General features: G+C 36.4%; 1 protein-coding gene across 1 annotated transcript; it reads left to right on the top strand.

Moving 5' to 3' along the window:
• The first annotated feature begins 123 nt into the window (after positions 1 to 123).
• On the top strand, positions 124 to 3,994 carry LOC124829388 (putative disease resistance RPP13-like protein 1). Its single transcript, XM_088100803.1, has one exon. The coding sequence runs from the start codon at positions 345 to 347 to the stop codon at positions 3,816 to 3,818; it is 3,474 nt and encodes a 1,157-aa protein (XP_087956929.1). The 5' UTR covers positions 124 to 344; the 3' UTR covers positions 3,819 to 3,994.
• The last annotated feature ends 8,207 nt before the right edge of the window (positions 3,995 to 12,201 follow it).

Genomic DNA, 12,201 nt, shown 5'->3' on the forward strand with positions numbered 1-12,201 from the left:
ATTCACCCTATTTTATCTTTTATTACGTGTGTTAAATGAAGGTAAACTTTTCTCATCCTACCATACTCTAATAAATATGATGGAAATAAATATTCATTGATGGAAAACAGCTGTGTAAATTTGTGTTGACGGGAAGACTTTAAATTTATTGGTTGATTATTATGGTCTTCGAACAAAATGACCTTCTGCACTGCATTATTCAATGGATTGTGATTCTCTTTCAATTTACTCATTTCCGTTCATCTGCATATTCCGTTTTTCTGTATCCATCTTCCATTAAATAGTTGTTCATCTAGATTATCTCAGCACTCACTCATTCCCATTCATCCACCCCATTTTCTACCATGGCTGTTCAATTGATTACCGATGCTGCTCTGTCCAAATTCTTTGAGAAGACTTTTGACATTTTATTTTCTCGTTTTGAGGGCATATTTCGTGGAGATAATAAAAGTAAAAAGAAACAGATAAGCAACTTGAAGGGGAAGCTCCTGGCCATTGATGTTGTGGCTGATGATGCAGAACAGAAACAGTTCACAAATCCGCGAGTGAGAGATTGGCTTCTCGCAGCCAAAGATGCCGTGTATGATGCAGAGGATCTCCTGGAGGAAATAGATCATGATGCTAAAGAGGTTTGCAATCCCCTCACTTCTTCTTTTATCAGTTTCTTTGAAAATAAATTTGAATCAAGGATGGAAAAACTCATTGAAGACCTAGAAGATCTTGCAACACAAAGCCATGTTCTAGGTTTGAAAAAGGCTGATGATGTTGGGGTCTCAGGATGGGTCAGTAAATTACGATCAACATATTTGCCAAATGAAAGTGTTATATATGGCAGAGATGATGATAAAAAATTTGTGTTTGAGTGGCTCACATCTAACACTCACAACAACCTGTCTATACTTTCTATTGTGGGAATGCCTGGGGTGGGTAAGACCACTCTTGCCCAACATTTATTCAATGACCCAAGCATGAATAAGGATAAATTTGAAGTCAAAGTTTGGGTCTGTGTTTCAGATGAATTTGATGTTTTCAAGGTATCAAGAGCAATTCTTGAGGATGTTACTGGATCACCTGATGATAGCAGAGATACACAGATGGTTCACAAAAGATTGAAAGAAAAATTTACGGGGAAAAAATTTCTTATTGTTTTGGATGACGTTTGGAATGAAAATCAATCTAAATGGGAAGAGGTGCAAAAGCCCCTTGTTTTCGGAGCCCAAGGGAGTAGGATTCTTGTCACTACACGTAATAAGGAAGTTGCTAGTATCATGCAGTCAGAGGAACACTCCCTAGAGCAACTACAGTACGAACATAGCTGGAGATTGTTTGCTAAACATGCATTCGGAAATGATGATACTAAACCAAATCCGAAGTACAATGAGATTGATGTCAAGATTGTTAAGAAATGTAAAGGATTACCTCTTGCCTTGAAAACAATGGGAAGTTTATTATACAACAAATCATCTGTTCCAGAATGGGAAACTGTGTTACAAAGCGAAATATGGGAATTTTCCCAAGAGCGTTGTGATATTGTTCCCGCTTTAGCATTGAGCTATATCCACCTTCCATCTCATTTGAAGGTCTGCTTTGCTTATTGTGCACTATTCCCTAAGGATTATGAGTTTAGAAAAGAGGATTTGATTCAGTTGTGGATGACTGAAAATTTCCTACACTGTCATCAACATAGTAAGAGTCCGGAAGAAGCTTGCCAACAATACTTCAATGATTTAAAATCAAGGTCCCTCTTTCAACCATTAACTGAAAAGAAAGAAGTATTTGTCATGCATGACCTTCTAAATGATTTGGCAAAATATGTTGCTGGAGGCATATATTTCAGGGGCAATATTGATCAAACAAAAAAAATACAAGAAGTAACTCGTCATTTTTCATTTGAACTTGGTTACGACCGACATTTTGAAGGGTTTGGAACTTTATACAAAAGACAAAGGTTACGTACATTTATGCCAACAGGTAGGAGCATGGATCAACTTCCCTGTTATTGGAATTGCAAAATATCGATACCTGAATTGTTCGCCATGTTTAGCTTATTGCGTATCTTATCCCTCTCTCATTGTTCTGACCTTAAAGAGGTACCTGACTGTGTCGGCAATCTTAAGTATCTTCGTTCGTTAGACCTCTCTCGTACTGCCATAAAAAAGTTATCTGAAAGCATATGTTCACTTTCCCGCTTGCAAATACTGAAATTGAATTATTGTGGCGATTTGGTGGAGTTGCCCTCAAATTTGAATTCACTCACCACTTTGTGTCGCCTTGAATTTATAGAGACTAAAGTGATAAAGGTGCCAGATTTGAAAAATTTGAAGAATCTTAAACTAAAGATGAGTTCCTTTAACGTTGGCTGTAGTAGCGAGTTGGGTATTCAACGGTTAGGAGAGCTAAACAACCTTCATGAAAGCCTATCAATTGACGAGTTGGAGAAAATTGAGAAACCCCGGGATGCATCAGAAGCAAATTTGAAGAATAATACACACCTTGTGAAGCTAGAGTTGAAATGGAATTCAAGGAGGAAAGATAACCCTATTGATTCAAAAAAAGAAGAGGATGTAATTGACAAATTGCAACCTTCCAAAAACTTAAAGGAGTTATCAATCTTTAGCTATGGAGGCACACAATTTCCAGATTGGTTACTAGAAGATTCATCATGGGAGATGGTGTCCTTAGCCTTTAAGGAATGTAAGTCTTGCCAACGTTTACCTCCACTTGGACTTTGGAAAGATCTAAAGGACTTGAAGATTGGAGGACTTGATGGGATAGTGAGTATTGATGCTGATTTTTATGGGAACAACTCTTCTTCCTTTAATTCCCTTGAAAATTTAGAGATCTCTGATATGAAACAATTGGAAAAATGGGAGTGTAAAGCTGTGAGAGGTGCTTTTCCAAGTCTGAAACGTCTTTCAATAAGTAATTGTCCCAAGCTGAAAGGAGATCTGCCAGAGCAACTTGTTCCTTTAAATGATCTAAAGATTTCTCATTGTGATCAAGCTTTAACTGTTACTGCTCTAAAAGTGCGATGGCCTACAATGAAACGTCTAAAAATAGACGGGGACTACTTGGAAGCATCAATGGTGAAAATTGTTTGGCACTTCACTTCTCTTGAAGTCTTAGACATTAATTCACACTCGAAGACAAACAGTGATGAATCTGTCTCTCCGTGGACCTTTCCTCTACATTTCTTCCCAACATTAAGTGCGCTTAATCTCAGAGGGTTTCTTAATCTGCAGATGATCTCACAGGATGACCGTCATAATCATCTCAAGTATCTGACAATCGAAAAGTGCCCAAAATTTGAATCATTGCCTGAAAGCATGCATACATTGCTTCCATCTCTCATGAGGCTAAGCATATATGATTGTCAAAAACTTGAGTCGTTCCCTCACGGAGGTTTGCCATCAAATCTAAATTTCGTGAAACTCCAGAATTGCTGCTCCACACTTATTGGCTCATTGAAAGGAGCTTTGCGAGCCAATACCCTGAAAAGCTTGTGGATTGGACTCGTGGATGCAGAATGTTTTCCTGATGAAGGTTTGCTTCCCCTCTCTCTTACTTCTCTATGCATCTATTGTTTTGAAAATCTAAAAAAATTGGACTACGAGGGTCTTCGTCAACTCTCATCTCTCGAAAAACTGAGTCTTCGTGATTGCCCCAATCTCGAAAGCTTACCGGAGGAGGGCCTTCCCGAATCAATTTCACAATTTTCAATTTCGGGTAACTGCCCTTTACTCAAACATCGTTGTCAGAAAGAAGTAGGGGAAGACTGGGAAAAGATTTCACACATCCAAAACCTGGATGTGGAATGATATTTGGCTGAATGTATGTGCACTGAGTTATCTACCATTCGATCAAACATTTCACTCTTGAAATTCGTTTCCCAAAGTCCTACTATAAATTACCATGACATTGCTGACTAGTTTTTGATATATTGTTTGATAATTCGAACAATCGGATCAATAGAAACATTTCTTTGCAAACACAATTTTTTTTGTTGTAAATTTTAAAACAATAGCCGAATAATAGTAAAACTATTAAAAAAGATTAATAATTTATCGAAAACATCCATCATTTAAAATACTACTAGTATTATATATATGTAAGATACCCGAGTTTAAACATAGAATGTTATACAAACATCTCAGTATAATATTTACAAAGTCTTTTAAATATAAGATTAAAAAATAGGCATGATGACGTAAATATTTGAACAATTATTTCCGCATAATTAATTTCTTAATTTAAAATACTAACAGTATTGATTTACTGCAGAAAAAAATTGCAAATAATAACTAAAATACAACAATCAAATTTACTGCATATTTCAAATTAATTTTGCATCCAAATGATTTTCTCTAAAACCACACCATTAAATTTTTTAATTTCACTTCTTAATATAATTTATACATAGTTACAGTACACGGTTCAACATGGTTGAAAGAAGATGATTTGCAATTTCATGTTTACCATCTATATTGTTTTGTTTGGAGCGTGATTTCTATTATCTCCTTATCTTCCTTTTATGTTTTACTTTTCTTTTTTCAATGATTTTCTTTTTCAATTTTTAAGCTATAACAAATTATTAAAGTTAATTTTTAATAGATATTTTAACTTATCAATTATCAATTAATAACCAAGTTCCGTTTCCCACCTGTTTAATCACTAAGACATCATAATTTGAACTTTGATTGAAAGACATTTTTAACAGAGTTTTCATTATATCTTTTCAATCTTTTCTAGCATGCTTTAAGAGAACTCACATGGAAGAGATAGATATTAGGTTTAGAATAATTATAGAACTCTGTTTGAACTCCTTGAAAAATATATTTATCTGTATTTTATGTTTAATATCATATTATTACTTTTAAATTATACTTTAAATATTTAAAAAAAAATTAGTCTTTTCACCTACTCTTGTCTTAATAATGAATATATGTATATATGTTTATCTTATATATATTTTTATCATAACATAAGCTGTAAATAGAGGTAATAGAAGTGACTTAATATTGTATCTGATTCCTTGTCATCTGCGCGTTTGAATGAGCACTGCGGATACTGTATCAGTCTGAAAACCGTTTGCAACTTTTCAAATAACACCTCCTTCGGAATTCTAAGACTATATTCAACACATCACTGTTTAACTTTTAAAAAGGAATAATCAGAAGCGATGAATAAAAGAGAATGTTGAAGGAGGAGTTGAATTCGTAGAGTTATGTGAGTTTTGGTTATAACTAAATTCAATTAGTTCAATCCTTCAACTCAAAACATTAATTAAATCAAGATAATTTCTCTTATAATATGTTAGGTCAATAGATTTTTCCTGTAATCCATGGTTTTTTTTTATATATATTAACAATAAAAGAATTAACCCAAGTTACAGTAAAATTAGTATAGGCAACTTAACTCGATGTTTTACAACATGATCGGGAAGTGGATGTAAGCATGTTCCAATCACCATCCAAACTCAAACAATTAACGTAGTATAATCACTTTCTAGCTTTATTGTTGGGTTGAATTTTTTTATTAATTTAATTTATTTATATTAGTTTCAATACGAGATTTTTTTAAGCATTAAAATAATTAGTTGTGGAGGTATGTGTAACGTCCCAAAATACAGTAATTACCATAAGTCAGAATTAATTACAATTAACAGTAAAGTGAACAGTCTTTACAATTAACAGAAAAACACGTTTCAAAAGCCGAACGGCCTTGATACAAAATAACGAGTGTATCATAACAACAGGAATTAAATCAGAACGAACGGTTTTACAAAAGAAATAACCGAACGTCCTCATAAGCTAACATTTACAATCTAAACATCTACGAGCGCTCTAATCAAAATGAAAGAACGACGTCCTACTGCTCCGCTTTCACTTCTACTTCAACTAAGTTTTCTTCCTCGATGACGTCCTCTAGAGTGGCCTCGCCTTCTGCTCACATCCACACGGATGATCATTGCAAGACAGGACGAACGTACAGATACGATGGACAACAAAGGAAAACGAAAGGGTAAGCTTATATAATTTAAGTTATACATCATCACATACAATAAACATATCATTCCACACAAGCACATAGTTTTCACATATAACAATCATGTAACATTATATATATATATATATATATATATATATATATTTATGACGACCGTCCGGACTGTATGATCTGTGTAGTTACAAGCGTCCTTGCACTCGAGTGATGTAATAACCGGGATACACCTAATCAGCTGCCACTCGAGGTTAGTCCGTTCTTACGTCACCCATGTTAACTTATGGACTAAGGACCTCCTGCCATTCACACGCATGACTTACCCTCTCTACGTGAGAAGAGTAATCACTGAATATCAGGATGGACAGCGAGTCTTAACTTATCCACAGTCATACTTTACCAAATTTAATATTTAACATATCTGAGACGTTCCTCCTTGGAACGCTCGTTCAAATCCCATACTCGTATAACCATTTAATATAGTGTTTGAACATCTTAACATTTCATATTTATCACATTTTCATTCTATGTTCCACTCTCTTAATAAAACGAACGTTCAACTCTCGGAAGGAAGAGGACGAACGTTAAAACCAGATTTAGCGGGACCCAGTAATAATCAAAAAGACTCCAGAATAATAAGACCCTTTTTCAGAATATTTTAAGTACCAAGAGGTCAGGTTGACTCAACTTGTACGAAGATACATCAAGATAAATACTTAACTACATTAGGAACTTTTTGTTTAAAAGGGGAGGCTGCCAGTTAATGACCGAACGCGCCAACATTCATTTACTAAGTATTTTGGACGAACGCGATTTACGTTCGTTAAGGAATCAAAAATAAGGACGAGCGTTCGGTTTAAGACCGAACGCTACATTAAAGCGAACGCTAGGTAGATGACCGAGCACCAATCATGACGAACGCTTGGTATAAGACCGAGCGCTATTTAGGACGAACGCTTCGGTATAAGACCGAGCGCTAATTTGAACGAACGCTTCGGTATAAGACCGAGCGCTAATTTGAACGAACGCTTCGGTATAAGACCGAGCGCTAATTTGAACGAACGTTCGGTATAAGACCGAACGTTACGTATTTTAAAGTTTATGGTATTTATATATAGCTGAGCTGGAACGAACACTCAGACATTCAAATGGGGACTCTCGTTCTCGAGCGGAGTTCTTTCCAAATGAAAGAATTCCAGTCTAAGTTATTTCCAGGAAAAACCGAACGGTATAAGACCATACGGTGACGAGCGTATTTTATCATAGGAAGAGTTTATCATATCCAGATTTTTTTCCAACTTTCTTAACTTTAACATTTCTCATACGATACATACTTTATAATTTCATATCCACATTAATTTACATACTATACAGCTTTCTTCACATTAATAAATCCAACTATACTATAGTCATACATCTTTCATACGAGTCCAATTCAACATGCATTTCAACCAACAGAAAACATATTCATACAGCACAACAGGGTTCGTTCATGCAGATCCAGAACAGCACATATACATATATTTCATACAGACAACCCAGATCCTGCCTTCATAAAATCATACAAGTATAAATTAAATATATAAGCTTCCCTTACCCGGATCAGTATGCGAACTTCCTAAAGCAAGGTATGGTGCGTCCTCTAACAGCGTTCTACCCTCAGTTTTACTAAACACTTTCACTTGATCTAAACACCAAAATCAGAGATGACTCAGATATAATTCATGCATGAACCCAGAACTTGTTTTCGCATGAAACCCTAATAGACGAACTACTAGAGAAGAGTACTTACCAGCTCAGATTCTAATTTTGTTTGGTCCAGAATAACGTCCGTGTCTCCGAGAACGTTCCTACGGTTCTGAAATGAAATCGGAGGAGAAGGGAATGAATTACAGTAGAGAGAAGGTGAACTGGTTCTAGAGAGAAGGTGGAGAAAATGGAGAAATCAGTTTTGAGGAAGAAGGTGAATGCATGCAGAGAATGGGAAGGAGTGTTTTCAGAAAATTAAATTCTCTTTCCCAAGTCAAACGGACGTTCATTCACACGCGGACACCTGTCTTCCACTACTGATTTTTAGAAGGTTCCAGCATGACACATGGCAGATGGGTGGCAGAGAGTGTGAGTGGATTTTTAATGTTCTGAGTAATGGCATGGGTGCGTTTTTCAATGCTTGGCAGAGTGGTTTAATCACATTAAATCTGATTGGACAGGTGTTTTGCAGAGTTAAATATCTAGGGTCTTACATTCTCCCTAACTAAAAAAAAAATTTTCGACCTCGAAAATTAGTACTAACCCGGAAATAAATGAGGATACAAGTCCCTCATAGCATCTTCGACTTCCCACGTTGAATCACCAGTCTTCGCGTCCCACACCATTTTGACTAGACGAACGTCCTTTCCTTTGTATAGCTTGGTGCGGCTGTCTTCCACACGCACTGGTTGCAACTCCAGCGTTCGGTCGTGGCGTAGTGGAACGTCTTCCAACTCCAATATATGAGAGGGGTTGGCTATGTACTTCCGGAGTTGGGAAACGTGGAAGACTGGATGAAGATTTGATAGTTGAGGAGGCAAGGCAAGTTCATACGCCACTGGTCCAATCTTCTTCAAAATCTGGTACGGACGTGAGCTTGTTCGGTTTGATGGAAAGCTTAGGACGCCGGGATCTCTTCTACGGTCTCTGAAATGGGATCGGAGTAGAGAACAGTAAGTTACAGAAGAGAGAAGATGGAGGCTTTTTAGAGAGAAGTTGGAGAAAATGAAATCTGAGTTTTGGGAGGAAGAAGGTGTGTGCAGGAGAGTGGAAGGGTTTTTCAGAAAATTCATTTTGTTTTCCCCACGTCCACACGAACGTGCGTCTCTCCTGTCGACACTTGCAACCCCATTTCTGACTTCAATTCTTTCCTGGTGACACTTGGCGGAAGTTGCAGAGTTAAATTCAGTGGGTTTTAATGAAATCAGAGAAGGTTATCAGTGCATTAAATGTGATTTAACAGGTGGAGGCTGGTTTAAATCTCCCAGGTCTTACAAATTTAAACTTATATAATATTTATATATCATAATTAATTTCGATAATTTAATGTTATAATTATTATTTATAATAATGAATCATTTTATTATTATTAATTACAATGTTGTTATATGTTTGAAATAAGTATTATTTTAATCAGAACATTGTAACATCTGATTATATAATAACCAATATTATATAATATAGACGTCAACATCTAAATAAAGAGAACAGTCGGAGTATGACGTGTAATTAAATGTGAAATTACAGTCATCCAAAAATAAAAGAAACGAAAATTTAAACCTAAACAGTTTAAAGGAATGAACACTACAAGTGTTCGAATAGGAAAAATTCCTAAGAAGACTACTCCGCAACATCAGTAACCTCCAGTTTTTGCTCCAAAGGAATCTCCTCGACAACGTCTGCTCCCATCCAAGTGGATGATCATCGCCAAAGAAACATACCCAAACAGCACACAATACAAACAATGCAAGGGTGAGCTAGATATAAAAACATGTTATACATATAATACAGTTAATTCATGTCATCATACATAGATACATATAAAGGAACAATTAAAGCATGCTCATTAAATCACAACTCACACATCTTTACGCTTGCATAGTTCAGCTGGCACTCCCCAACACTATGCAAGGTAAATTTCCAACACACGACTCATCCGGATTTGTATAACTGTCGAACTAACAGTCGTCTTTGCACTTGCATAGTTCTGTCTTTGCACTTGCAAAGTTCTGCTGGCACTCTCCAACACTAGCAAGGTAAATCCCCAACCTGCCTATATCTGCCATTAAAGGCTATAGACGAGGACCTCCCTCTACTCTCACCACTGACACTGTTCTTCTCTATGTGAGCATGAACAATGCTTTGAGTGTAGGGATAGACAGACCGATCCTAAGTTCACTACAGTTATACAGAACAACCACAACACCACATAACCACTTATAGTCATCTCTCCCTGAGATGTCCACTTCATACTCACATACATCATTTACATTTACAATCATATCATCACAGTAATTTATCATATTTCATACATTCACATATTTTCACATACATCACATCGCAGCATATATTCCAAACATTTGTTGTAACATCCCAAAATACAGTAATAACCATAATCAGAATTTAATTACATTTAACAGTAAAACAGTGCAGTCTTTACACTAACAAAAATCTAATAAAGTCGAACGGCTTAAGTACAGAGTTAATTACAACGCAACAGTAATTCCAGGTTCAGATACGAACGGTTTTACAAACATTAACCGAACGTTCAAAAGTTACAAAACAGAATTACTAAAGACTAAACTTAACGAGCACTCTAGGGCTCGGCTTTAACCTCTACTTCGACCAGATTGGCGTCTTCCAAATTTTCTTCCTCCAGCGTTTCTTCAAGCAACGCCTCTCCGTCTGCTCACATCCACACGGATGATCATTGCACAGACAAGACGGACGTACAAGTACGAACGACAACACAAGGGAATAACACAGGGTAAGCTTATATAAATTTAATTCATAAGTCATTCATACAATTCAACATATCGTATTTATAGAAATATCTCAACACGTAAAATCATCCAAAAACTCTCATAAGACAGACCGTCCGGACTGTATGAATCTGTGTATCTACAGGCGTTCGTGCACCCGGGTGATGTAGTAACTGGAAACGTCCATCAGCTGCCACCCGAGGTTAGCCCTATCAGTCCAAAGTACTCAGAAGGACTAGGACCTCCTGCCGTTCCCACACATGACCTACTCCCCTCTACTTGAGGATGAGCACTCATGGAACATCAGGATGAACTGCCATCAGCAGCTTTACCACAGTCATACCACACACTTCTCAATACTTAATACATGAGTCGTTCCTCCACGGAACGCTCGTCCACTTTCCACAACCATAGTTTCACATCATATACTGTTCATCATTAATAATTTTCCAACATAATATCATTTTCATACTTCATTTTAATTCCATAAAAAGACGAACGTTCAGCCCCCTTCATAATGAGGACGAACGTTATCATGAGCCAAAGAAGTTTCTCGAATCTGAACGGAAGGAAACGAACGTCTTTCCAAGGACGGACGTTATGACTACTTAAATCAGTTAAATGAACTGATTCTAGAACGATTCACTTTATACTTGGAATAATTTAAGTATACTAACTATAGATCAACTGCAAAAGAATAAATACACCTCAAGGCTTTTAGATGCCGATACCTAGTAGAATTAATGAAAGAGACTAACCGTCAGTCAGTGACCGAACGCGGTAATAGATATTTATTAAACATTTGGACGAACGCTATATACATACGTTTGATCATCAAGTGTAAGGACGAGCGTTCGGTATAAGACCGAGCGACATTCATAACGAACGTTTTGGGTCGAGACCCATAGCTGATACGAAATATTAATAGAATAGAAATTATAAGATAACCATAAGAAAGTGAATTATTTAGGAATTGACTAAGTATAGAAATTTGTATTTTTCAAGCTTCTCAATTTCTCACACAACACTCAGAGTACCTACGTTTGGCCGAACGCTCAAACGTAAGATCACTATAAGAGGGCGTTCGTCCTAAATCAGTATTCTTTCCAAATGGAAGAGTTCTGTTTATCAAGGGAATTACTAGAATACCGAACAGTCAAAGACCGTTCGATAACGATCGTTCATTATCATAGCATTTTATATTCAAATTCTCACTTACAGTAATTCATTTTTCAGTATAAACTTTCATACATTTAAATACTCATATCATAGCACATTTCAAAATTTCCATATATCATCTCATCATCCAGATCATATACCAAAGATCAATAATACAGATTTCATACTTCATAAATTCACACACGTCATACAGCACAACACATACACATGAATTAAACTTAATAAGCTTCCCTTACCTGGATCAGTAGTGAACGTCCTAACTCAAAGTATTTGGTTTGTCCGCTAACAGTTTTCTACCCTCAAGGGATCACTTAATTCTTCCAAACAGATCTAACCATAAAAACCAAGAAATACTAAGAACTTAACCCTTCATGCAAACAGAGTTTGATTTTGCATGAGACAGAAAACGTTCGACGAAGAAGAGAAACTTACCGGTGTCAGAACGTTGAGGCGATCGGTTCAAAACGAAGCTTACGACACCAGGGATGGTTCTACGGTTTCTGAAATTTGA

Source organism: Vigna umbellata, chromosome 10, assembly GCF_029865625.1.
Source record: "Vigna umbellata cultivar VRB3 chromosome 10, Vumbellata_1.0, whole genome shotgun sequence".
Lineage (NCBI taxonomy): Eukaryota > Viridiplantae > Streptophyta > Magnoliopsida > Fabales > Fabaceae > Vigna > Vigna umbellata.